The sequence below is a fragment of the Chenopodium album genome, chromosome 1 (genome assembly GCF_948465745.1).
Source record: "Chenopodium album chromosome 1, dcCheAlbu1.1, whole genome shotgun sequence".
NCBI lineage: Eukaryota > Viridiplantae > Streptophyta > Magnoliopsida > Caryophyllales > Amaranthaceae > Chenopodium > Chenopodium album.
The window spans coordinates 79,523,440-79,551,425 of NC_137834.1; the positions used below are offsets into that span (position 1 = coordinate 79,523,440).

The window sequence follows — 27,986 nt, forward strand, 5'->3', positions numbered from 1 at the left end:
TTATAGTCGATGTTTTACAAATTGTGCAGGTTATAGAATTTGTCAAGAAACATGTTGGTACATATACACCCCTTCTTGCAGGAAACTCTGTTTATACAGATTTTATATTTCTCAAGGTATTCTGATATGGTTTTACTGTAAACACTTGTACCTTGCTTTATATAAGGAATTGGTATAAATCATGTTATTTTCACCATCCCTTTTATCATCAACTATATATTAGCAATAATGATTAAGCATGCTTCTTTATATTTTCATTAATTATCTTTCCCATTATTGTTGTCAATATGGTAATTTTTTCATTTAGATGGGAATTATAGTTGATGGGAATTATAGAGTATGTCCTTATGTATCCACTGATTGCCTGATCATAATTTAATTAGTTACGCAACACAAGGTTAATTTTATTTATGGATTTGACTTAAATTTCCCATCCGACAAGGAACGAAATTACATTAAGGGGAGAATAATTTGAGCCTAGATATTGAGGTGAATTTATCAATCCGACTGTGGGTCACTACCAACCTTGATATTGAAAATTTGAGAGTGAATGTAGCAAAGGTGTTTGGTTCGCCCCAACTGATATGGGGTTGGAATCAGGAATGAAACCATAGTGGTATGGGTTTAAAACTTGATTCTTAATACCATATGTTTGGTATGATTATGGAATGCAGTTTTTTTTTTTCTTTTATTTGATACCTAAAACTATGGGAATGAGCCAAACCCACCTCCTCCCCCCCCCCCCCCCCCCCCCCCCCGGTTTTAAAACCCCATACTTTGGGGGTTTGAGGTATGGGTTTGCAACTTTTAAAAGTTAAAATCATAAAACAAACATAAGGTATGGGTTTAAACCATTCTAAACCCATACCTTGTACCTTAAGTATGTGAACCAAACAGCCGCGGCTCTTGAACCAGGATAATAATTACACAAGAAGTCAACAGGATACCAGGTTAACCCTTGCGTGATATCTTTTGAAGAAAGGTAGGAATTTTTTACGTAGTATCAGAATTTTGATAGTGGGTAGAGTGACTAGATATTAGACCTAGCAGGCTAGCATACTGCATTCATGGAGATGATTGTTATCTGTTCCCCATATTTATACCATTGTGTTTCTGGTACTCTGAGGAGAATCATCAGAAATGATACTTCTTTCTATGCTCAAAGTTTTCAGTTCATGAAGGTTTGGAGATGTATGTGTGTGTGTGCGCATTTTTTTTCTTTCTAATTCCTGTATCTTGGGTTGATGAAAGTACTTTGAACTGTGGTTACTAGTATGCAGGATTTTAGACGAGCATTTTACTGTTTTTCCATTAGAATCTATTTATTACTTCTAAATAACATTTGTAGCACACATTTTTCTTTCAAATTCCTTTGCTTTTTATTTATTTATATTTTTTTTCTATTTTTTTTTATTATGAACATCTTCCATACTAACCTTATTCTCTTTGCAGAAATATATGCCAGACTTGGCAAGTATGTTCTCTCATGTCCTTGTAGACGTTAGTAGCGTGAAGGCCTTATGCGTTCGGTGGTATCCTAAAGGTAAATGTTCCTTTGCATATTCAATTTAGTTGCTCATCTTTTGCAGTAAACTAATTTTGTACATGGTGGTTTGGGAGACCCCCTACTAACATGTTCCTGTAATTACGTTTTATCTGGGTGCTAGTATCAAATTGCCCGGCAGTCATTTTCCTTTGAAGGGAAAAGATAAATTTATAAACCCAAAATTGTAACCATTTTAAAAAGAGAAGTAGCCTCAGTATCCTAATTTACCATTTTTCGGGTTGTATATGTAGTTTGAGTATACAATACATACCTTCTGGGATATATGTAGGCTCGAGTATTGAATTGTCTCTAAAATTTATTTTTCTACCTCCACAAAACCAATTCTGATCTTTTTATGAGAAAGAAGCTTTTACTTTGTTTGGATCTCAAGATAGAAGGGAAATGAAGGGCAGGGAAAGAGGATGAAGGGAGGGTGTAGGTGAAGCTTTAATTTCCCTCTAAAGCTCTCCAATTTTGACGGGATAGTGTTTGTTAAAGAGGGAGGGAATCTGTAATTACCTTGATCCACTTTATTTTATGTAGCTCTAGATTCTAGGCCACTTTACTAATTAACTCTGTATTGCAGAATACAATAAGGATAAAAATTTAGGCATCCAAAGCCTGATGACCTAATTTGTGATTTGCTGGAGAGGGAGAGATGTAGCTTAATCTACCCACATCAAATCAGTTGACACAATAAAAACAGAGGAGGGCAATAGGCATGGGGGCTAATTGTAGTTTCACATCCCCGTCATTGATAAGCAGTGCCTCTACCCAAACCATACCGACATAATAAAAACAGAAGAGGTAAAGAGGTGCTGGGGCTGATTGTAGTGTCACAGCCCCCATCATTGATAAGCAGTGCCACTGGCAGTAAATTCACTGTTAGGCCTTTACTACCAAGCAGCCTTATGTTTTAATTGTGTCAAATCATGATTTGACTCTCACTATACAGATCCAAGGTATTTAAAATTATGTCGTGGACAACAACTCAGGTTAATCTTTAACAATTTGGTCAAAAATTTTGTAATACAATTTGTTCTTACGGTGTCTTTGCTTGTCCAGCTCACAGAAAGGCACCTTCAAAGGAGCAGAAACACAGGGCTTTGGATGATATCAGAGAGAGCATACTTGAACTCAAATATTACAAAGATGCCATATTTAAATCTAGGAAATGAGCTGCTGTATTCTGAACCATGTTTATGTAATTATAAGCATATAGACAATTTGGTGGAGTACTGTTTTCTTCGAAACCAGCTTTTTGACAGACATGAGTAGACACATATTTGAAGATGACTTTGATCCCATCAGTTGAATCGTACGGTTATCTGTGAGATGATTGCTGCATAATGCTTGAAGATGGCTATGAGGACTGAAGAGTTGAGCCTTCTCATTTTTTTTTTCTCTCATCTGTTCAGGAGGACCGGACAGTATTGAACCGTTGTGATGGATATGATTGTATGCTGTGTAATTTAAAGACAGATTTTTAAATCAATAACAGAAAAACTTGTTCCTGCAAGATATGAGTTTTTATGCTTCGTTTATTTTCCTTTGTTTCTATTTGAAATATTTTGATTTTGACACTCTATGCCTAATTGCCTATGCTCTATAAGAAGTATTTTTTTATTATACATTATACATTTATACTTGAGAAAAAAAAAACCATAGCCATTTAGGATTTAGTTAGATTGGTCTTAATACTTGTATTATTTACTCCGTATTAATTTGCATTATTATTGCTTATGTGTGATTTTAAAGTATCATTTTTTTTCCTTTTTGAAACAATAAAGTATCAATTATTAAATTATGCACCAACGAGCTCAATTAAAGAATTCTGTCAACTAAAATGAAAAGGAGAAAACAAATTCATGATCATGTTTTTATTTCTCCAAGTTTTTCATAACAAGGTATTTAATTAAACAATTCACCAATACTTATTTAGGGGGTGTTTGGTTCACTTAATTAAGATATTTAGTGGGTGTTTGATACCTGTAACCCTCAAGATATGGGGTTTAGAAATCTTGGGGGAGGTGGGTTTGACTCATTCCCATATTTAGGTATCAAATAAAGAAAAAAAAACTGCATTTTATAATTATACCAAACATATGGTATTAAGAATCAAGTTCTAAACCTATACCACTATGGTTTCATTCCTGATTCCACTCCATACCAATTTGCAAACCAAACGCCCCCTAGAAAATTAATCACACTCATTCTCTCTAAAAAGGTTTTTATTCCATTGAGTTTTACCTTGCAATGTTTTATTGTGGCAAGTTGGCAACTAATATGTTCTTTTTACGTAGTACTTTTTTTTTTTTTTTTAGAAAATTTTACATAGTACTTCATTTTTGTTGAATTGATATTAAATTTTGTTTGACTTAAATTACGTTTTTGATGACTTAAATTTTTAATTTTCTATTATATTTGATCTTTAGAGATACTAATTTGATTAAAAATTATTTTTATTAAACACGATATTATTTAAATAAAGTGAAGAGAACATAGCCTAATACGAGTATTACATGCAATGAGATGAAATTATGGCACAATTATTTAATGCATGCAAGTTTTTTTACATCTAGTACACATCTAGAAGTTATATACAAGATTACAAGTATAAAAGTAACATGTTCATATAATTCTTAGATATTGATCCCTCTTTGCTCACAAAAAAATATAGTTTAACATGTTCTAATCTATTTAATTCAATAAATTCATAGTTTAGTTGATTAAAGTATTGAACGTGATATATAGATAATCTGAGTCATAGGCTCATAGCTCATAGGACCTAAGATCAAATTCGATTAATCCTTTAGAGCACCAGCATCAAGGCCTTTTACAATCCTTTCCGTGGCTTTTTGGTGTCCTTTCCCAATCCTGATGGATGCTATTACTTGGGAAAGATAACTGTTAGGGAAAGGATATTGTAGTATCCTTTCTCTGGAAAGGAAATCTCGCCTCGACCCAAGTGCCATGTTAATTTAACAATCACAAACAAAAGCATACAACGGCTATATTGGAAATCATCCAACGCTCAACTTGTTGACACTTGTCAACATCTTGTTTCTTTATTTTTTTTTGCTCCAAAATATTATAACGGCTATAATTTGCAAACGGTAACTTATTTTTGAAATCCGAAAACACCAACGGTCATAAAATTTTTTTGTCTATAAAATGAGTATAAATTTGCTATATTTTCACAAAATTTCAGTTTCACTTGTACAATACTCTTAAACACAAAATTATTCTAATCTCCATATTTTCAAGTTTATTTTTCTCCATTTCACTTCCAATTTCTTAGAGTCTTCAATATGGATCGTAATAATTCTAATTACGGTCGTAACCCGAATTTTCCTAACAATTCAAACTTTCAATTTAATCAATCTAATCCTCCTGTTGACCCTAATCTGTTGAGTAATCCTCAAATTCAAGCTGCATTTTTTCAATGGTGTAGTAGTCAACCAAGACCAACAAATTTCAATAATATTCCACCAATACAACCAAATTTTCCTCATAATTCCCAATCCTATCAACAAGCTTTTGGTAATACCCCTTTTTTCCCTATATCAGAACATTTAACTCAAAATATGAATCAATCTCCAGGTGGAGTTTGTAGTAGCAATGCTACTCCAATAGAACATTTAAACATTTCAGTTATTTTTAAACTTATGTTTGTTATTTTCTTTGCTATTTTTATCAACGTAATTCATGTTTTTTTTTATTCGTGTCGTTTAATCAATGTATTTCATGTTTTTAATCAATGAATTTTATGTTTTTGAATTCGTCTCGTTTAATTAATGTGTCGGTTAATAGAACGATCTATTATTAATTATTATTAACAACATTTTCAACGATAATAATAATTAAGTATATTAATAAATATATGTAATTTGAAAAAGGAATAAATGGTGGGGTATATGTAAGTAGGAGAGAGAAAGTGAGAAAGGATACTCATTGATGTTGGAAATTTTGAAGGGAAAGGATGAGTAAAAGGATGGAAATAATGGGAAGTGATGTGGAGGAAAGAGAAAGTCATGTGTCAAATGTAGGAAAGGAGAGAGAAACCGGGAAAGGATATAAGTATCCCCAACACTAATGATGCTCTTATCTGCCTTCAAAAAAAAAAAAAAAATGCAAAAAAGGAAAAAATAATAAAAAAGACAGCTTCATTTTTACGAGAAAAGATTAAACAAAAAAAACCCTCTTTTCTCTGATTCAAAATCTTTCTGAACACTCTGTCACTCATCTCTTTCCTCACTTCATCACTGCACAACTACCACCGGCTAGCCGTTATTACCCACTCTTCATCGCCGGCAAACTTTCTCTCTCTTATTCAAATTCAAATCACTTCAACAAATTTCTGCAATTTTCCCAGAAATTAAATTTGGGTTTTATTTGAATCCCAAAATAAAATAAAACCCTAAAACAATTTCCTCAAATGTTCACTCCTCAACGTAAGGCGCCATGGACGCCGTCAACATCGACACCAAGAACAGAGCCAAGGCACCTTCAAACCCCTTCTTTTAACCCATCTTTTACTGGGAAAACGACGTCGTTCTTGGATGCGCCTCCGCCGACGAATTCACTTGCGGCGCCGGAAAGTGTCGAGTTTGATGGGTGTCATATGGAGGATTGGAGAAGGTTTAAGGAAGTGGGTTTGTTGGATGAGTCTGTTTTGGAGAGGAAGGATCATCAAGCTATGCTTGACAAGATTTCTCGCCTTGAAAAAGAGGTTTATTTATGTTTTTAATTTTATTTATTGGTGTAAATTTGCTGATTTTGTTGATTTTTTAAATTGATGAATGTTGATATATGTTGGGTATTTAAGTATTTTGGAGTTTGTTTATTGGTTTTTAATTTCTGGGGTTTTGTTGAAACTTGTTGATTTTTTGTGCTTTAACTCCATTATGAGCTGCTAATTAACATTGTTAGTGCTGGGTATTTGGTTATTTATGCTTGTACTTTTGAACTTGTGCTTGTTGATGAAGCATTCACTGAGTTTAAATGGATGGAGAACTATAATAAACTACTCGTACAAATATATGATACGAAACGTAAACCTTGTTGTTGCCAATGCTTGGTGGCAAAGGCAGGATGTGTAAGTGTTAAGATTAACACATTGTTTGGATTGAAGGAAATGAAGGTAAAAGAAGGGAAGGGAAATGGAGGGATGAATTATCTTTCATTTGAATAACAAATGAGGAAAGGAAGGTAATTGGAGTGGAGAGATGAAAGGATTAAATTTAAGAAATTAATCTCTACAACAATGGAGAGATTTGGAAGGAAAACTCATCATTCTTCCCTCCCTTCCCCTTCCCTTCCCTTATCATCCTTTCCCCTTTTCCCTCTTCTTTTCCTTCCCCTTTTACTATCCAAACACACAGTAAATGAATATCTATCAAAATGAAGAAAGTGATAACATTTTTGCATTGTAACTCTATTCATACTCATGACAGGCAAATGTGGTGTACTTCGTATCATTTTGAAAGTGATTTAGTAATGCTTTTGGTTTTCTTGATGTGTATGGTGTATTCTCGATCCAACAAATTAATCAAGTTTGGAACTCATCTTAGAAAGGGACAAAAGTGGCTATGTTTGAAACTACGAGTACTTTTGTCAAGAGTTGTTTCACTTTCACCAAATTTCTCTCAAATCTTTTTAACTTTGTATTAGTGAAAAATGAGACGTTGATATAGGAAACCTACATTGAGGTAAATCCAATGACAATTTACAATATGACATTTATTGTTATACGAAGTTTAAGGTAGTGTTTGGATACAAGGATTTGATATCAAATTCTTCACGGTAATTATTCCGTACCTGATTTCTAATTGTTACATTCAATACCGTATAACTTGTTTGGAAATAACAAGAATCCGAAGTCCATAATTTTAAATCCTCTATATTTGAGAAGAAATTTTAATTTTGATTTGAAATTTAGCAATTATATACTTTTTTCTATTTATTCTCAACAACGGAATAATTAGGAAAACTAACTTTAAAATCATAAATAATCAATACCACAAAGTAAATTTAAACAGAAAAATGTTCATTTTTGACCTTCTGATATTTTATTATTTAGTTGACGAAGAAAACAAATTGCAAAAAATCATTAACACCTAAAAAAAAAAAAAAGCTCAATCACCTTATTTTCAGAAAGAACCTAGGACAGCAATGCATTATAATTTTGATTCAACGTTTGGCACATAATGGTCAAATATTATGTCATTGTTTTGGTACTTGTTAGTGAAGGCGTGTTATTCTTGGTGTGAATGTCTCTTCTAATTTGTTTTACTTTTTGTGAATAGCTTTTTGACTACCAATACAACATGGGGCTTTTGCTCTTGGAGAAAAAAGATTTAATTTCCAAAACCGAAGAATTAGGGCATGAAGTTTCTGAAGCTGTGGAGATTCTTAAGCGCGAGCGGGGTGCTCACCTGATTGCTGTTTCTGAAGCTGAGAAGCGAGAGGAAAATTTAAAGAAGGCTTTACAAGTTGAAAGGCGGTCTTTGGTTGATGTACGTTCTACCTTTATTTATTTCTACCTCTTTCTTTTTTTGTAAGTTAGTTGTAGACGTTTTAATCTTCATGGTTGAAGTTGTACATTGCCCAAAATCCCAAATTTATGTATACTAGTTTATGGTTCTTTCTGATGGATTATGTTTGTAGCTAGACAGCTATTAGTTCAAATGGAGAACCAATGTGACCAAGTGAGATCTGTAATTTTAATTTTCATAGTGTGCATTGTAAGCTTATATCTAATTTTACCTTCTCTCACATCATTATAATTTTCTTGCATATATACATCTAACATTGGTGGCCTGCAATTGTCTAATTTCTAATACAGCTTCAGAGAGCTTTGCGTGATATGAATGAAGAACTTGCTAAAGGCAAAGCTACATCTGAGACTACTGTGGCTGATTTAAATGCTCGTATGGAGGAACTTCAAATACTGAATTTGGATGTTGAGAAAAGATCTCGCTCAGTGGATGCTAAGCTGGCTGAGTCAGATAGAAAGAATTCTGAGCTAAACAGAAAGCTTCAAGACTTGGAAGTTCGTGAAGACAGTCTTCAGAGAGAGCAATTATTGTTAACTCAAGAGTATGCAGTTTAATAAATGGATGGTGTATGCTCTGAATTGATTTTTTTAGGTCATCCAGATGGGTTTGTGTCTTCCAGTCCATGTTGATACTTATTATTTTTGTTATAAAACTTTTCAGGCGAGAATCTCATGAGTTACACTTTCGGAAGCAGAAGGAAGATATGCTTGAGTGGGAGAAAAAACTACAAGAAGGGGAACAAAGGCTGTGTGAGAGTCGGAGAATCCTTAATGAGAGGGAAGAAAAATTGCATGAAATTGATATCTCTAGCAAAGTTAAGGAGTCAAACTTTGAGGAGTTGCAAAAAAAGATTGACTTGGCCAATGAAACTTTGAAAAAAGTAGAAAATGATGTAAAGAATCAATCAGCAGAATTGGATATGAAGGAGAAGGTGGATTTCATCATCATTATTCATATTTGTATTCACCTGATATCCTCAAATTTTCATTTTCATCTTCTGCATTATTGTAGAAAGCTGAAGCTTTAAAATGCAAATTGGAAGCAAAGGAAAAACAGCTGCAAGAAGAGGAACAGAGGCTAAATGCAAGAGAAAATGTGAGTTGTAACTTTCAATGGTGGATTTTGTATCATCATCTTGGTTGCTTTATGATATCCATTTCCAATGAAGTCCCCTAGAGAAATACTCGTTCATTAAATTTATTTATATATTTGAAGTAGGTAACTTTGCATGTCTGATAAATTGTCATTTTTTTTAATGGCCTCTCTTATATTGTTTGGGATAAGACTGCTTACTTTTGAAGTTTTGAGGGAAGGAGCTTCTTTTGAAGCATTCCCATTCTCTCTTTCATCTAATCAGTAATCCTTGTACTTTCTTCTCTGCTACAGATTTCATATCTGATATCTATGAAAATAACACCTTTTATTTCTTTCAGATTCTTCTAGTGCAGAAATCACACTTAAATTGCTTAATTCTATTTTCTGCTTCACTTACAAATCCAGAAGTTATTCTTTTCCATAGAAATTGCAATCTTGCCCATTTTGCCATCACCATCTCTTTGGAGTATAATTGTGTCCTTGCGATGGTAGGGGCATTTTTCTGGAGTGTCACCGTGTTATGAGATTGCAAATTTGTGCCTTTCACAGAGGTTACTTAGCTATGTACTATTTTAAAACTTGTAATTTAGTTTTGCACAGAAACTTGCGTGTATTGTTCAGAAGTTTGCTCTCCAGATTTTTGGGTTTATCCGTACATAAAATGGAATACTGTTCCACACATAATATGCAAATTATTGGAACATACATTGGGGATTGTGGGGATGTTGTGATAAGAGACTCTGTCCAATTCATTTGTGATGCTTTCTTCTGTTGATAGAATAAATACATCTGAAACTTATAATTTTAATTTTGAGGCATGTTCAATAATTATGCTAGTTTATGAGCCAGATCCTTGAAATTTTGTCATTGTCTTTTTTGTGTCACAGGTTGAATTAGAGGAGCTTATTAATGAGCATAAGGTTATGCTAAATAACAAAATGCATGAATTTGAGCTAGAGATAAAACAAAAAGAATCAGCTCTTGAAGAGGAAATAAAGAACAGAAAGGAGACATTGAATCAAAAGGAAAGTGAAATCAATCACCTTGAGCTGAAGCTTGGTAAGCGAGAACAAGCTTTGGAGAAGAAGGCTGAGAGGTTGAAAGATAAAGAAAAAGACATTGAAGTAAAGAATAAAGATTTAAAGGGACAAGAAAAATGTCTAAAAGCTGAAGCCAAAAGTCTGGAGGCAGAGAAGAAACAAGTTATTGCTGAGAAAGAGAATTTGGAAATTTTAAGAAAGGACATTGAAATGTTGAGAATCAACACAAGGGAACAGGAACTGCATATTGAGGAAGAACGAAAAATTTTGGAAGATGCAGAGAGAGAAAGGTTAGAGTATCTTCGCTTGCAGTCGAGTTTAAAGCAGGAGATAGACAATGTGAGGCGTCAGAGTGAGCTCATAGAGAAGGAAGCTGCAGATTTGAAGCTTGAAAGGGAGAAGTTCGAGAAAGATTGGGAGGCTTTGGATGAGAAACGATCTATTGTGGATAATGAGCTTGAAACGCTGGCTGAAAGGAAAGCAAATTTTGAAAAGTTTCGTAACTCAGAAGAAGAGAGATTGAAAAGGGAAAGAGCTGAGAATGAGGAACGTCTGCGTTTGGAGTCAGAGAGCATTAAATTACAGATCGAATCATTTGAAGTTACGATGAAACAAGAGAAGTCAATGTTAGTTGAAGATGCTAAAAATCAGGAGGCTCTCATGTATCAAGATTTTGAGCAGCAGAAACAGGATCTTTATAATGACATGCAGAAAAGAAGAGAAGAGTGGGAGAAGGTTATGGAAGAAAAGGAGAGAGCTTTGGAAGAAACGAGGGTGAGAGATACGAGTAATCTGAAGCTTTTAAAGGAAGATGCTGAGAAAAATAAGAGAGAAATGGAAATTGAGTGGCGTCGCATGGAGAAGGAAAAGGAGGAACTGGAATTGAACAAAAAACAGTTTGAAAAAACTCGTGTTGAGATATCTAAGGATATTAAGGCTCTTGATGATCTTAGTAGAAAGCTGAAGAAACAGAGAGAACAGTTGGTTAGTGAGAGGGTGCTCTTTGGTTCTATAATTGAGAAGATCAAATGTTGCAAAAACTGTGGAGATTCTGCTCAAGCATTTCTTAGTGGTAATATGCAGCTACCAACTGTGGAGGGGTCTTCTCATTTCCCAAGGCCTTCTCATGATGATCAGAAAGATGCTAAGGATGAACATGCTTCTATTAGAGATTTAAATAAAGCAGAGTCTCCTCTCCTTTTAGGTGGGCAGATGAGTGTGCTCCGGAAGTGTGCTTCAATATTTTATAATTTATCTCCTAAAAAGGGAATTCAACATTCTGATAATCATGTTATGGAAGAAACCTCACAATCTGCTACACACATGCAAGCAAATGAGCATGTGACGAGGGAACAAATTTCTACTGATGAAGTAAATGTGAGGGCTGGAACTTCTCCTGTTGAAGAATTGGATCCAGCAGTTGCAAAAGTATACAATGCCATGAATATTTCCCAATCTGATGTTAGAGATGATAACGTTGAAAATTCTCAGACAGTTGACGAGTTTGATAATGGCAGTGAAGTGCAAGACATTTCGAAACCTGAGAAATCTGGTTTAAAGAATGGACAGCGCAAAAAACCTGGGAGGAAGCGTGGTCCTGGAGTACGAAGGACACATTCTGTTAAAGAAGTGGTTGAAGATGCGAAGGCTATATTAAAGGATAGCTCAGTAGGAAAGATGGAGGTGAAGCAAAATGATTCAGTGGCTGCAAATGTGAACAACGAGGGAAAGATTCTTCATGCTGACATGACACATTCTACCAGTGCTCGTAAGCGCAGTCGCTCTCAGGCTTCTAAAGTGACTGAAAGTGAGCAGGATGTTGAACATAGTGAGGGAAATGCTGATAGTGTGACAACTGGTGGTCGGCGGAAGAGGCGACAAACGGTCGACTCCGCTTTACCCACTCCTGGTCAAAGGAGATACAATCTTAGGCGTCATGCAGTGTAAGCCTTTTATCACTTTTTGTTTCCTTTGCAAGCAACTGACAACTGGATTCTTGTTTAACCCTGTGATGATAATAAATAGTGCAACCTTCTTGTTCCAATATCTGTCTTAGCTGTTTAATATTCCTTCTATCCAGGAATTAATGTCAATCTTTCATATGAGTGTAATTTCAAGAAAGCCCTTAAAAAAGGATGACATAGATTCTAGCATAAAAATATCTCTATCGCAGCAAAGCTCACCTTTTTCCTATCTTTTTTTTCCCCAAATAGATGAAAGTGACTGGTGTAAGACTGTTTGGGTATTTATCATTGCTATCTTTTCTATTTGATTTGTGTTGAAGAATCATGTCATTTAAAAGTAAATTCCCAAGAGCTGTGTAGTCATATGGGAAGAGAGTTTTATATTTATTATTGAGAAACATATGTATACTTTAATTGGCCTTTCAATTGGCAATGAATCAATGAGGGGGTGGCTCAAGTATGCTTTTTTGGTTTCGTGTTATCTATTTTATGAATAAATAAAGCAGAAAATTGGATAATTCTTTCAACAGTTATATAGAGTATATACCCCTATTTTAGCAGTATCAAACAAACTTTTCCCTCAAAAAAAAAAAAAAAAAAAAAAAAAAAAGAAAAAAGCAGTACCAAACAAACTGTTGCCTTCTAAAATGCTTGTTTATAGACGCATTTTTTTTTGGTAAAATAACAAATCTCATGAAAGTTTGATAGATTGATTGATTGAATTAATCTCATGAAACTAAACAATTTACCAGCCTTTATCTGGATTCTGCAACCTCAAATGTGCTACTTCGATATAGTATGCAGTTATAAATTGCAACCTTTGTTTAATAATGTTCTCAACATTTTTTTGTTACCTTGTGCCAATGTGAAACTTTGAGCATGTATATCTCTAATTCTGAATTTATAAAAATTAGAAAATTTTAAAGATTTGATATTTTGATAATACATGTTGAGACGAATCCAACAAGACCTTACATGGCTATATTTTTCTTCACATATGTACATTATTACTTGCGATGGTCAAAGTGGAGTTTGTGAATATTGCTAAAACAATAAGAAAATGTAAAGAACTTGTAAAAAGATGGTAGTTTTTTTTTTTTAATACAAATTCGAGCAATTGCACGGTGCAATAGTTGCTGTCAATATGCACATCTATGAAGATTTGCCGTTACTTTTATTGATAGGCGAGTTGATTCTAGGTATAGAAACATTTGAAAGCCTGTCATCGGCTGTAGTTTGACATGTTCCTGTAGGTTTCATGATAAAATTATACATATGCAAATTGGAAGTAGCCAGTGGTACTGTAGCACTGTTCTTGTAGTGATTAGTAGCTTCACTTTTTAGATTGCATTTTGATTCTGACATTTGTGTAACATCAAACAGTCCAGCCTCAAGTGGTAAACCTGATAATGATGATGTGGTTAGCCATAAAGACGCCGAACAAGCAGAGCAAAACCTTGATGGAACACCTGCTCAATCATTGGATGTTGCTGCTGAGAGTGACAGAATAATGCATGTTGTGCAAGTTTCAACCACTAGAAGTGTTGAGTTTTCATCTTATACGGTGAGGATATTATTCTTGTTGCTCAATCTGACATGTGTAGCCGGTCTTATATGCTCATATATATATTTTTCAATGCAGTCTAATGCAGCAATCAATGTTGCTGAAAATCAAGGCAATGCTGCAAAACCGGCTGAGAATGTTGAAGAAAAGTTTGCTGAAGATACATTGTTGAATGAGGTCAATGAAACTTCAGAAAATGTAGAAGAAGATAGCAGAAGCATGGTCAATGAGAACGAAGATGACGAAGATGAGTATGGCAGTGATGGTGACGTGGATGATGATGATGATGACGGCGATGACGATGAAGATGATCATCCAGGTCAAGCCTCAGTGGGGAAGAAGCTATGGAGATTTCTTACATCATGATTCACAAGTCGTCCGTAGCTGTTAGTTGTAATTACAAAACCCATGCAGCTTAGTTTAGTTGGATTGTACCATAGTTATCAGTAGGTATTGTCTGACAATCTTTTTGTCCCATAAATCTGTGATAAAACATGGATATTTGGTTATCCCTCCACCTGTGGTTTATGCTTCATATTATGAAATAGGCCATTCAATTCTTGCTTACAAATTGTCTTTCGCCTGGTAAAAAGTATAACTAGGTTCTCTCAATCCTCTAGCCGTAATGGAAGCAGGCAAAACAAGGTAAATAATGATGAGTCTTGGGCTGCTCGGCGCCTGTGTTGGCAAGATTCAAAAGGGATTCATCATTTTTGCTGGTTTCAAGTCATTTGCTAATGTCATGATGCATCTTAAGGCTAGAATACTGTTACTATAGAGTTCATCTACAATTTATTAAGTAATACGTAGTTTATAGAAACTTTCAAAACATTGATGGATCAATGAATCACAACAGTAAAGGAAATTTGTATTAACGTAGCTGATGTGCTAAATCTATGAACTTGTTTATCACCCACAAACTTATTGCTAAATTTTGTTTATGTCGACTAAAGATTCAGGAACAATGATTCAGAAACAAATTGCATGTTACAGACGAGAAATTGCAATTTTTTTTTGAAGGGTTGGGATTGGGGAGCAAAGATGAAGGACTCTACCAAACCAAAGGGGCAAGTTAACCCACCTAGCTACACAAGTCATCTTTAAGAGTAGAAGGGAGATTATATGTTGCAACCGCAAACAACAAAGATATTGATAGGACTCTTAACCACATAAATCTGAAATGACACCTTATAGTTGACTCTATGTAATGATTTGTTCACAATTGACCTAGCTAGATGTCATTAATGTTTCTTAGATACATAAATCAAATTGTAGAATCATAATATTCAAAATAATATAGAACATATGATAACACTTAACAAACGGCGAATAACTAACATTCAGCAGCATACGACAAAAGATTTTGGAAAATACGCATAACTGGCTCAATTCGCTTAAGCTAATTACTTGCTTCTATAGAATGATTGCTAAGTGCAAAGTAGTTTATCTCTCTCGAAATTGATTGTCCAATGAGCAGAGAAATTGATGACTATTCAATGAAATCCGATATCATTATAATTATAAGCGAATAAAATCAATCAATACACAGCAGAAAAGAGAAACTTTTCACCAGTCACTTTTATGACTAATTAATGATTGTTCAAAGATCTATATTGCATGATTGACAAACTAGCTAGACAAACATTTATTTGATGCAACCATGTTAACAACAAGAGAGGATGCAAATTAAAATTCTTAAACCATGCACATAACCATAAGTTAAGAAATGATGACTAAACTTCCAATCCACCTATCACAAGATTCACAACTAAGCTTTAAATTAACTATAAACAATAAGCATGTGCTAATTAGCCAAATAATGTGGTGATACAAAATCCAACCCTAAAAGGTAAAGAAAGAGGTAAAATCTAGTACAACACAAAACAATGAAAATGGGCAAGTAAAAAAGAAGGTACTTAAATGAGTAGTTGTTAATATAAACTTAGGAAAGTAAATGACAAGAAAAAGACATGTCAACGAGCATAGGCCTGCTAAGCAAGCAGTAGACAATAGTGTGGGCTGTGCCTGGCGACAGTAGCCGTCCGCCATACGCCGATGCCAACACCGTACGTGGTCCTCGATCTGTTGCGCCTATCTTTCTTTTGTAGCCTTCGATATTCTTCATTTACTACACCAACTTTTTTTTACTTTTTCTTTGGTTTTCTTTACTTTACTTTTTGTTTCTCAACTATGATGGAGTTAATGTATTGAGGGGTAGTTTAAAAAAATTTATTGGTGCAAATAAAGTAAGACTAATCTACAACAGGAGTAATTAGATGAGTCAAACATAATACAGTACTCCGTAATACATTAATACGTATAGACTTGTTCTCTTCACCTGAAATAAGATGATCTGGTCTGAATATTTTAAAATCTTGTTTAGTCAGGTATGAATTTGTCTAATCTCGTCTAGTTTGTCCGATTGTTCTTGTCATTGTTTAGGTTGTTTATCTTATTTGATCTAAATTTTTATGTTATGATCTGAATATTTTTAATCTGGTCTATTACTTTCAATTTGAACAAAAATCTGAATAAGTATATGAAATAAGTTGAAAATAACTAGTCCATAGTATTTCTTTTTACTTGACATGTTTCATACTCACACCCGTCACAACCAATAGTATGTAACAATTCATATTCCCCTTGTTCATACTTAAAAAAAAAAATGTGTTTGTATTTACTGTTGCCCTAAAGAAAAATGCAACAATTACTCCTCACATTATTACCATCATAGCTGTATATTGTCTTTGTTTTATAATTGTAGTGTTGCAACTTCACCAATGCTTACTTGCTTAGGCAACAACTTTACCAGTGTTACCACCCATCCCATCCACCACCAAACCTATCACATTGATTTATCTATTTTTAAATTTTTTATTTATTTATTTTTGTGTGAAGATACAATGGTAGTAATGTAGAAGGAATTTAATCCCAAATTTTGAATAGCACCCCAATGACTTTACCAACTAAATTAATTGACATCTATAATAAATAAATAAAAAATAAAAACAGGTTTTTAAATCGGAATTTAGTCTTAAAGGTAATAAAAAGTACCAAAATAAATCACCTTTTATATTTTTTTTAACTGTCAAATATATTAAATTTTTTTTAAGAATTAGGTAGTAATTTTAATTTATAATTATACTTGTCAATCTTCCTTAAAAAAACATACCTTTGGTCCACATTCCACACCATATCTTTGGTCCAAAAATAAATTTCATGGTTATATAAAAATATCAAAAGATTGAAGCTGGAAATATAGTTGGCAGTTTGGCACTCTATAAAACTCTTACTCAAACCTTACATGAAAAAACTAGTTTGGTTGGACCATATATTTACAATATATGCTCAGATTCTGGTTTCCAAAAGTTTTCACTGCTGCCTTGATATTGTTAAAGAGCTCAAACGGCCCAAAATAAAAGAAAATACCCATCTTTATCATTGTTTAAATCCCTCCTTTGTCCTGTGTTTGATCTAATAACTACATTTGCATCTATCTCCTTGTTTTTGCATGGCAAACAAACCAAGTGGTCCATTGGTCCCCTCACCACCTCCCTACTCCCCCTAATACAATTAAATTTGCTTTAATGTAAATCTAATTAGTAATTACTCTTTTGTGTACAATTTTATACAACTGTATAATACTTATTGCTAAAATGGTAGGAACTTAACTTTATGTACTTTTAATGTTGTAAAAGGAGAAAGATTTTACCAAATTGACAATCTAATGAACTCCGATTTTACTCCTAAAAAAAGTCAATGGTGGAATTTGATTACATGAAAGTACTATGTATATATTTTTAAGTCATGAGATCAAATGCTTATCACTAGGTCGAACATTATTGGGTAGAAAGTATACATTGTCTTGTAAAATCCCATTCTACAAATTGAAATAAAGTATAAAGCTCATTCTACTAAAATAATCAACTAACATCAAGCTTAGAAATCCAATGAAATATCATCCGTAATACTTCTACTACATCATAGAGGATAAGGTAGAAGTTGGTTATATTTTATACCGGTATAAAAATACTTGTAGAAGCTTAATAGCCTTAATTCCTCTCTTTCTCTTGAATCACAAAATCACGTGTCGATCAGTGTTACTCTTTATTTAATACGAATAAGAGTTATAGTTTTAAAACACACTTACTTTTAGGTGTAAACCTTAAATTATTTACTTTTAAGTCATAACTTTGCAAGATAACCACCACTATACCCTAGTCAACAAAATAATTACTCATACTAACTATTCTCGTACAAATTAGACAATTAGTTCACATTCTCTCTCCTCCCACCAATTAATTTCCTTGGGAGAATAGTAACAAAACATAAATGAAGAGATAAATAGGCATTCTGAAACAAGATCACAAGTCTGCCCTAAAGAAAACAACAACACTGTAGTACACTTTTAAAGTTTATTTTCCATTTCTCAAAAACCACATTTCTTTCATTTTCATAGCCCCAACCCCCTCTTTTACCCTATTAATTATCCCCTTTTTATTACAAAGTAATTATCATTTATTTGCTATAATTTCATTTTCATCCTTTGAAAACTGTGCATTATTTCTTCTCTTTGCTTTTCAGCCTTCTTCTTCCTTACACTTCAGTGCCTTTTCTATTTGAGTACATCTTTTTGTGAAACATCCTCTGTTTTTTCCTTCCTCTGTTTTCTGAATTTCTGTTTTTTTTTCCCTCCCTCATTTTATTCAATAATAACCATATTATATGCATTTTTCTTTCTCCAGTGAGTTATTCTCCCATTTCATTTCATAAAAATGTTATCTTTATTCAATTCCCATTTGGGTTTTTCTAATTTTGCACCAAAATAGGTCTCAAATTATTAAAAAAAACAGAGGAAATTTGTTTCTTTTTTACTTTTCAATCCATAATTTTGCTGGGTTTTAGTAAATAAAAAAATTATGAATTTTTTGTTGAGAAAATTATGGTTTGTGATTTTCTCCCTCCTCATTTTTTCCATGGAAAGTGAGTGGTGCAATGGAGAAGAAACAGGGGATGAAGAAGCAATAATGGAGAAAACAGAGAAAGCAGCACTTTACAATGCAATTCAAGGTTTTGTGGGTAATTCATGGAATGGTTCAGATCTTTATCCTGATCCTTGTGGTTGGACTCCTATTCAGGTATTATTTTCTTATATATTTATGTATAGCATTATCATCATATTTATTAAATTTTTTTTTTTTTGGAAGAGTATAATGTACTTTTACCTACTAAATATATGTATGTACTTCAATGTTGTCATATCTTGCTATTATTTCTTGATTTTATGTGTATTGTGATACATTTTTATTGGTTTTTGTTTATTAATGGAGTTAGAATGATAAAACACTGTTGTTTGTTCACTAACTTGAGTAATTTTTTGGGCTTTACCAAATATACCAATATATTGTGTGGAAGTTTTATGAAAGCTTGTTCTTTAATCTTGACTAGTATCTTGTACAGTTTTTGGTGAACCTTCTATTATGTTCACTTAATTTTTCACATTTTGGAATATTATTAAAATTTGTTGAACACTAAAAGAGAAAATATTTGTTCCTCCTGTAAATGATCAAAAATATTGTAACATAGAGTATCAAACTTTTAATATTATCTCATAGCCCCAGAGTGTCTAGGAGTTTGCAAATATTATTACGGATACTACTTTATCCGAAATTAATTATCAAGTTGATAGTGTTTATTCACTAATAAGTAATAACGTGACGAGTTCAATATCGATGGAGGATTAGAGGGGTAGCCCCTAATTAGCATTAATTTTATCGACTTTTGTCTAATAACCTCTTCCTAATCAAACAAGTTCGGATTAGTACCTTCTACCTACGCAGTAAATCCAACTTAATTCATTTCAAAATTTGATTTTTCATAGAAATAGGGTTTTAATAAGTGGTTAAGAACTTAGGATATTGAGTAACACAAGTATAGTGACATGCATAAGAATAGTGACATGCACAAGGGGCAATAAATAACCACCCCAATTATAAGGTTTATGGATGCCCGCATGTGCAATGTTTGTAACACTAACATGTAGTTGCATCCTTGATTATGCTTTTTTCATTTTCCAATTTTGTTCATATAATTTGAGTCCCTACTTTCTATTTCTTTTGTTAAGTCTCTTATGCCAATTTTGTTTCTAAGGTACAAACTCATCATCATAAAAAAGATGAATTTTTTTTCATCATTTGGGTGTTATATTGTGCAATGATTATTTCATATCTTTGAAAAAGAAGTAAAAAATTTGCTATTTTTCAAAAGTTTCCAACTTTACTAAGTTTGAAACTCAAAAAAATCCATTACTTTGTTCATGCAAATTTCCAAACTTTGGTTCATTATACAGTTAAAGGTGATTTTTAATTTTTATTCTATTCTTGTGAAACATGTCAATTTCTTGTGGTGGTTACATTTAAAATTTTACATTATTGAGCTTGCTACACAAATATGGTAATGTTGAAATAATTTCAAAAATATCCACTTTTTTTGGTAACATTTTTCTGATATTCTATTCTGCAGGGTGTTTCATGTGATCTCATCAATGAATTTTGGTATGTTACTGATCTGAGTATTGGACCTCTTCATGACAATTCTCTTACATGTACCAAAAACCCTGAATTTAGACCACACATTTTTGAACTTAAGTATCTAAAATCTCTATCTTTTTACAATTGTTTCATTTCTCCTCAAAATTTGATCACCTTACCTACTAACAACTGGGAGAAGTTGGCTACAAGACTAGAAACGTTGGAATTTCGCTCGAATCCTAGCCTTATTGGATCACTGCCTACTGTTTTTAGTAATCTCCAACAGCTGCAATCCTTGGTGTTGATCGAAAATGGAATTACTGGAACATTGCCAACAGATATAGGCAACTTGGTGCATTTGAAGAGACTAGTCCTTTCTGGGAACAACTTTACGGGCCGAATTCCTGAGACTATTGGCAGTCTGAAGGAGCTCTTGATCCTTGATATGAGCAGGAATTCATTATCTGGGTACCTTCCTACCTCAATTGGGTACCTAAATTCACTCTTAAAGCTGGATTTAAGCAACAATTTGTTGATGGGTGATATTCCTAGTAATATTGGCAATATGAAGAATTTAACTCTGTTGGATCTAAGAGGCAACAATATTACTGGTGGATTGACAAAATCAGTTGAAGAATTGGAGTCATTACAAGAATTAGTGTTATCTGATAATCCAATAGGAGGTGAAATTAGTAAAATTGATTGGCAGAAGTTGCAAAATTTAATGATTTTGGACCTCTCAAATTTGGGTTTGTCAGGTGAATTTCCTAAGTCTATGATAAAGTTGAAGAAGCTGAGATATGTGGGCCTTGGTAACAACCATCTTACAGGTTATCTGCCTTCAGAAATTGCAAATATGTCTGGTGTAAGTGCAGTTTATGTTAATGGGAATAATCTGACAGGGGAGCTGAAATTTTCTGAGGTCTTTTATCAAAGACTAGGGAGGAGATTTGGGGCTTGGAATAACCCAAGTCTATGTTACGCGAGTGGGCTAGTGTCAACCAGGCATAGTCCGATTGGTGTGAAACCTTGCAAGTCGGAGGACATCTTTGTAAACACCAATATGAAGTACGAGTTGAGTAGTGAGAATGGTAATGTTCTACGACAACATGCAGCTTTGATCCCTTCAACAACTGCATCTAACAGCTTAAATCCGGATATTATATCCTCTTTGGGACTGTCAAGCTGTAAAATTGAAGGGTTTTGGTGGGTTTTTCTAGTAGAGTCACTACTGATAGTTCTGTTATTGAATTATTTCTTGTAATTTAGGAAGATTAGATTAGATGCTTAAGGAAAAAATAGATCCATTTCAAAAACAAAAAAGGAAAATGTAGAAGTATGGTTTTTCTTCTGATCTCTATCATGTCATAAATGATGAAACTAACATATATTCTCTTGCTACAGAGTATTTTAAGTCAAACAAGACATATCACACGTATGCTCTATTGTTGATGAGTACTTGCTTCTATCTTGCTGTCAATTATTTCAATTTTATTTTACGTTAAGCTCAAGTCTACGCCCAAAGCATCTATTGTACACCCGATACAATATGCCCAATGCATGTACGACTTAGTATGACACACAATGACTCGATGAGCACATGTCGCGTACATGCCATGATGTCGGCTTGTTACAAATTCTTCATACGTTTTGTTTGAAGGCAGTCTAGAATAACTAAGATTATAATTTACAGTAGAATTGTTTATCAAACATACAAAATGTGACAAGTTGAAAACAGACTAGTATTGCAAGTGTAAAATACCCTTGTAGTGTAAGGCCTCTTGGCAAAGATAAAAATGATTAGGCGCTCCAAGAGAGTAGGGGACCATGGATCATCGTGGAGGCTTCTGCTGCACAAAAGGCCTTTATTGCATGAGCAGATACTCGATAAAGCCTGCCGTATATAATGCCAAACTTTTTAATGATTGGTTTACTAGATTTAATTCCAAGTACAGACAATTTGATAATACCCTTGTTTAATTTTACAAATTTGGTTAGGCTATTTAGTCACAATCAAATTCTATCTGTATAAGTAAGTTTCAATCTTCAAAAGTTCAAATTAATCTGCGGTTATTTTCACTGATTTCTACCATTGATAATTTATTCATTTATCAAGCAATGTATTTGGGTGAAAGAGCTGATTTTGATACACCTATTGTGAGAGCACAACTTTTTGTACTCGTCTCACTATAAGATTTCCCAAAACCAATTTTAGGTGGTAAATCATTTTCTGCAGAAGGCGTAGACTCTTCCAAGGGTTCTAACCCAACTTTTAGCTAGCTAACAAGAGAAAAAGTTTTTGACGGTTAGCTATACTACTTGACTCGTCTGTTTAAAACTATGAAAGCATTAGGTTTTTTTTTTTTTTTTTTTTTTTTTTTTTTTTTTTTTTTTTTGGTATGTAAATGAAAGCATTAGTCATACTGAAACTAGTCCCATAAATCAAGTACAACACATGAATACAAAAAAAGTTAAACACTTCTATAGCTAATTTTATTTATTTTCAAAATTCAAAAATTTGTTTTGACTACATCATACAATCAGCATTCTTGTTAATGCAAGCATAAACCCTATCTACCTACCCCAAAAACTCACTTCAACACCAAAATATGAGATCAAAACAGTGCTATGATCACATTCACAGCCAAGCAAAATGAAAAAAGAAAAGGGAACCAGTCAACCGGAAATGGAGCAAGTGAGGGAAAAGAAGCTGCTTCACATTCGTGTAATAATCTCTGGTGACATTTACATTACTTTAAGAAATTCAGCAAAGCTTGGGTATTTTGGCTCCCAACCGATTTCAGCACGAGTTTTAGAGTTGTTCAATCTTTTACCAAGTGAATCGTTTGAACCTGTGACAAGAAATTCCAGAAACTAGTTAAGCAAGGTTTTCCAGAGTGCATAATCGCTAAGAGGCAATTGAAGCTGTCACCTTAATCAGTAATGAGGGGGGGGGGGGGGGGGGGGGATAAAAGTCAAGTAACAACCAAATCTGATTTTCACAAATCTAAAGATGCAAAGAGGAAATAAAAGTTTTGAATATGAGATTTGATACAATCTTTTTCAGTTGGTGAGACGAAAAAAACTTGTAAAGCCTTTATTGGGGCAAAACTATTTTTGCAATTTACTGTATTAGTTATAGACATCAAGCAATTAAACTTGCTGTCCGAAATCCAATTACCTGTAAAACCCTCAAAATTCCCACTGAATTTTCCACTCTGAATAACCAGGTCCATAATTTCTTGCCTGCACAGAATTGAAGGGTAAATTTACAAGATTAGGAAAAGAAAACAACTGAATTATTAATCAGTAAAGCAGTGTGCTAAGATGATTCAAGATACGACGAATACCTTGACAAAGGATGATTGTCACAACCTAGGAAGACTCTTGCACATAAATTCTTTTTCAAGATTGCAATTGCTAGTGATGCAGCATCCTAACAGGAAATTACCACAAAAAAAAAAAAAAAAAAGTTTGAAGTAAACAAGGGTACCAATATGATCAACTGGACATGTCACATGATATACTGAAGAAACAAGCTAAACATTACAGCATAATGATGCACTTGCACCTATAATTGTTTAAAATACATCTCATGCAGCATACAAAATATCAGAATGCCAAACAGCATGGACCTTCAATTGGTAGCCAATGATCGATAAAAAAATAAAAATTAGAACCCTATGAAATTCAAATTTTAAAGTAACTGTGCTCCAAAAAAGTATCATAAACTATGATGATAGCATGATTGAAAAAAGTAGTAGTTATCAACTTATCATGGGTTAAAGGTTTTACTTCATAGTGAATAAGGTTGACAAAGTGATCTGGACGAAGATCACTCTTTCCTTGCTTCAACCAATAAGTGTGAGCACCTCTATCAGCTTTGTATTAAGAGTTGAGGTTATTAACAACTTAAATTTCTATTATATACTACGTACTAAGATTAGAAATGCAAATCAGCAGATCTATGAAAGGAAATTGATAAAGGATTAAAGGATATATAGAGTCCTGCCAATCGAAGAACACAACCGCCAATATCTTGAACAACATTCTCTGCTTTAAGAAGGACGTCTGTTCTAGGGCTCTTTCCCATTGGTACAGTAGGGGTTTCCTGTAAAACCATCAAGAAAAAGAGACTCCGTCGATATCAGAAATATGCAAATACGGTATTCAAAAATCTGAGAGCTTAATCCAAAGTCTATTGACATATATATACGGCAAGAAGTGGACAAATATATTCCAGCCATTATTGCTGAAGAAAAATATGATATGAAAAACATGGCTATCTTGGTGTATATAAATACATAGCTCTGGATCAATATCCAAATGGTATTTAGAGGTATCTTCCTTTAAAAAAAAAAAGAGATCAGATAAAAAGTCATACTTCGTATATCTTAGCAACAAATGTTGACATAGAAAAATAAGCCCATACGATGATAACAACAATGTAGACAAGAAATAACACCTCGTCACAATTTCCATTGTCAGTACAGTCAACTAGTCCAGAGCTTGAAGTGAAAACAAATGATCCTTTACCATTCCAGCTTGATGCTGCTTCCCTGCTTGCAATGCCATGGAAACAATTGGCACAACAATTATATAAGGTTCAGGTAGTTTTAAAATTCATTTACTTAAGCAAATCAACATATATAAATAAACAAAGAAAGCAATTGCAAAAAAAAAAAAACAAAGTATTTTGTAATTAAAAGAGTTGGCCCATGATTACATGAACATAAAATTTGCTAATCAAAACACAGTAACATTAATGCATAGATCCTACTCATCCTAGGGGATCACTTAATGAGAGCACATTGGGTCGTATGCGTACTTGTGCAGAGTGTGGTCAAGACTCAAGATGTTCAATAGAGCAACATACACAAGCTGGAAACTTTATAGGAATTATGTTATTCTGCTAGGTCTGGATTGAAGGTCAAGATGTTCAATAGCTACACATGGGACTTATTATTCACAGCCATCACAGGCATTCACTTGATGCAACTGATTGTGCATGTATTATGCATTTATGTGTGCTAGCAATCTGGCATGACAAATATTTGGTTTTAGAATGGTTTGTGTTTTACTGCTGCAAGGCGGCAGACAAGTAAACTATGTTAATTATTCGTAATATATGATCTTAATAATTAGATTTGATCTAATTCTATCTCAACTCAAGTAGATTAACCTTAGCATTAAAGCCAGATCCAAAAGCTTGAGCTATTGAAAAATTTTTTGTTCGGTTTATCTTCGCTCTTTTTAGTCTTTGCCATTAATATCCTTTGCTGAATGTCCTTGAATTTAGGTTTGATGTAGATTTCATTATAATACAATCACTTCATCATAGAATGGGATGTTGAAATTTAAGGTGTATACACTCACCTAACATCGCCTGCATAATCTGGACTCTTTGATGGAGGAGCACAAAAAATAACATACGGAAACTGACAGGGTAGCATCGCTCCCTTCACTGAAGGAGTTATTCCAATATTTATCAATTCATCATGATGATCTGTAGTCGCAGTCTTCCCATAGATTTGACATCCTGGATGATCCTAGACAACAAAATGACAAATTGTATCAGAATTTTCTTCTTCAACAATAGGATATCGAAACAAAAATACTACTAAATAAAAAACACACTAACTTTGGATGGTCATTCATTATTCCTATGAACAATTATTTTCAAAAAAAAAAATCTTGCCAATTTCAAAAACCAAACAATTAACTACAGTACCAAAAAAGAAGAGTCAGATTCTCACAAGCACATGCAAGGATTTGACATAACCAAAATTTTGCTTATTTAAGGGAAAATTAGCCTAGAATAAGCCAAACTTTTCCCTCTTAATTTTAAACAACAATAAATCTGAGTTTGCAATCTATTGCTGATAAATCCAAAGTCTGAAACTAGTGTACAAGAATACACCAATCCATCTACTATTTCTATAATGTGGGTAAGTATCTCACTCCTCTCCTTTTACAGCTCCTTCTCTTGTCACTGCAATCTAGAAAACCATATCACATGCTACAATGCTGCTAAAATCTCCGGCAATGGCTATCTGTGATAAACCTTATAAATATTAATTACACTCTTCTCACAGCAGTAACTTTTTTCTTGAAAAAACCTTGGGTAGCTTAGAAATAGCTACCTAACTTTCCTATGCCTCAATTATATCGGGTCCTTTATTTATGCATTGTATTGGTAATTGGTATACTATTATGATATGTGTTTGGAACAAAAGCAATGGCTTGTTTGGTAGCAAAATATTACGGGAAAGAGTTTATGTGTATTTGACAAGATTAATCACATCCTAATATCTATGGAAATGCAGTATCATTGCCAGACTTGTGATTTCGTTCATAAATCCCCAAAACTACCCAACACCACCACAAATGGTAATGGAAATATGTGGAGACCATTTGGGGCGAAAAATCATAGCCTTGGGAATCATTACCAACGTTTACATTTACGACCACTTATCAAACGAGCGTTTAGGATTATGGCCCTCAGTAACTATTGTACCTTTACAATTTACAATGCAGCATAATGAACATCTATTATCCAGGAACCATATGTGATTAAATAAACATAATTACTAAAACTGTCATCTAATATGCCAGTAGCCCACTACAAGTTTGTGTAGTGTACACAATCCGCTACCAAAGTATTGTTGAATCAAGCCAAAATATACCACATTTCACATTCACATACAAAGTATTAATTTGCCTTAATCAGTTCTTGAGAAATTAGAGTAAATATTTTACATAGGAAAGAAACACGAGGTAAGAATGCAATAGAAATGGCGATTATACCTGACTCCATTGTTGAGCTACCAAGCGACCAAGAACACCAGGTCCAACGATTAACAAATCATTTTCACCAACTACCACAGACGATGATGATGATGTTCCTGATTAACATAAAAGTGTCAATTAATTGAAACTTCTTAATTTCCAGCAAATTGTCGAATTTAGAACAATAATTGAAAGGGGAGCTCACCAACGGAGGCGGAGGAAGAGATTGCTCGAACAGTAGAAGCCATTGATGACGAAGACGATGACAATGGTGGTGGTAGAAAATTGGAATTAGGGTTTGAAATTGGAAATTGGGGATGAGAATTGAGTGAGGTCCAGTAATTTGAAGAAAGAGAAAATTTGGGGGAATTGGAGTGAGAATGTCGAAATGCTTTGAGAGAAGAAATGGCGCAGAAAGCGTGGGTGGTTGTCATCACCATTGGAGAATGAAGTCTGCAACTGTAATAAGGTAGTTTGGGTGGAGCGCTTTTTTACAAAAGGAAAGGAGGTAAGAAAGGATCCAGAGGTAAAGAAGGAAACGAACGCACGGGCCGTGTTGTGTAGGCTCACGTGATGCGCCATTTTGGCCTAGGACCTATTCTCTTCGACTTAATTTTAATTTATGTTAGATCAATTTTTAATTTGCTTTTCTCATAAATAGTTTAGTTCAGCTCAGTTCACTATAATAAATCAAAACAAACCCTTAGTATAGATGAGCAAATCGGATACCCGGTCAAAATTTTAGGATCTGGAATTGATTGAGACGGGTCCTAAAATTCTGAACTGAAATTAGAACCGATACAACAGGGTCTTAAAATTTAGGAATTGGAATTGGTTCCACACTTCCTTCGGGTACCGATTCCGATGTCGTGTACCCACTTATATGCATACTTCCTAA

General features: G+C 33.8%; 3 protein-coding genes and 1 long non-coding RNA gene across 5 annotated transcripts; 3 read left to right on the top strand and 1 right to left on the bottom strand.

Annotated features, from left to right (window-relative positions):
- The first annotated feature begins 26 nt into the window (after window positions 1-26).
- On the top strand, window positions 27-3,065 carry LOC145608333 (uncharacterized). The gene is made up of 3 exons (XR_014105792.1): window positions 27-116; window positions 1,453-1,543; window positions 2,612-3,065. It is a non-coding gene; the product is annotated as an uncharacterized LOC145608333 (long non-coding RNA).
- A 2,680-nt stretch (window positions 3,066-5,745) lies between these two features.
- Window positions 5,746-14,340, top strand: LOC145558237 (nuclear matrix constituent protein 1-like). Its single transcript, XM_081619401.1, has 8 exons — window positions 5,746-6,278; window positions 7,855-8,064; window positions 8,394-8,647; window positions 8,767-9,037; window positions 9,118-9,201; window positions 10,089-12,184; window positions 13,589-13,769; window positions 13,848-14,340. Exons 1-8 carry the CDS (start codon window positions 5,985-5,987, stop codon window positions 14,133-14,135), a joined length of 3,678 nt encoding a protein of 1,225 aa, XP_081475527.1. The 5' UTR covers window positions 5,746-5,984; the 3' UTR covers window positions 14,136-14,340.
- A 3,804-nt stretch (window positions 14,341-18,144) lies between these two features.
- Window positions 18,145-21,655, top strand: LOC145608401 (piriformospora indica-insensitive protein 2-like). The gene is made up of 2 exons (XM_081664047.1): window positions 18,145-18,907; window positions 20,292-21,655. Exons 1-2 carry the CDS (start codon window positions 18,689-18,691, stop codon window positions 21,561-21,563), a joined length of 1,491 nt encoding a protein of 496 aa, XP_081520173.1. The 5' UTR covers window positions 18,145-18,688; the 3' UTR covers window positions 21,564-21,655.
- A 1,104-nt stretch (window positions 21,656-22,759) lies between these two features.
- LOC145608498 (uncharacterized) lies at window positions 22,760-27,600 on the bottom strand. Of its 2 annotated transcripts, none has more exons than XM_081664212.1 (9): window positions 27,294-27,600; window positions 27,107-27,204; window positions 25,676-25,848; window positions 24,765-24,858; window positions 24,299-24,410; window positions 24,095-24,183; window positions 23,650-23,735; window positions 23,481-23,545; window positions 22,760-23,151 (listed from the first exon to the last, which is right to left on the bottom strand). In XM_081664212.1, exons 1-9 carry the CDS (start codon window positions 27,526-27,528, stop codon window positions 23,045-23,047), a joined length of 1,059 nt encoding a protein of 352 aa, XP_081520338.1. In that variant the 5' UTR covers window positions 27,529-27,600; the 3' UTR covers window positions 22,760-23,044. The 2 variants fall into 2 exon arrangements, with proteins under 2 accessions (XP_081520338.1, XP_081520274.1); XM_081664148.1 differs by having other exon boundaries at window positions 24,765-24,861.
- Window positions 27,601-27,986: the final 386 nt, after the last annotated feature.

Coding starts and splice junctions, on each gene's coding strand:
- LOC145558237 (XM_081619401.1), top strand. CDS start 5,985: ATGTTCACTCCTCAACGTAAGGCGCCATGGACGCCGTCAACATCGACA. Junction 9,038..9,117: donor AATTGGATATGAAGGAGAAG/GTGGATTTCATC, acceptor GCATTATTGTAG/AAAGCTGAAGCTTTAAAATG. Junction 13,770..13,847: donor TTGAGTTTTCATCTTATACG/GTGAGGATATTA, acceptor TTTTCAATGCAG/TCTAATGCAGCAATCAATGT.
- LOC145608401 (XM_081664047.1), top strand. CDS start 18,689: ATGAATTTTTTGTTGAGAAAATTATGGTTTGTGATTTTCTCCCTCCTC. Junction 18,908..20,291: donor GTGGTTGGACTCCTATTCAG/GTATTATTTTCT, acceptor TCTATTCTGCAG/GGTGTTTCATGTGATCTCAT.
- LOC145608498 (XM_081664148.1), bottom strand. CDS start 27,528: ATGGTGATGACAACCACCCACGCTTTCTGCGCCATTTCTTCTCTCAAA. Junction 24,862..25,675: donor GATTATGCAGGCGATGTTAG/GTGAGTGTATAC, acceptor TGGCATTGCAAG/CAGGGAAGCAGCATCAAGCT. Junction 24,184..24,298: donor TCGATTGGCAGGACTCTATA/TATCCTTTAATC, acceptor ACTCTTAATACA/AAGCTGATAGAGGTGCTCAC.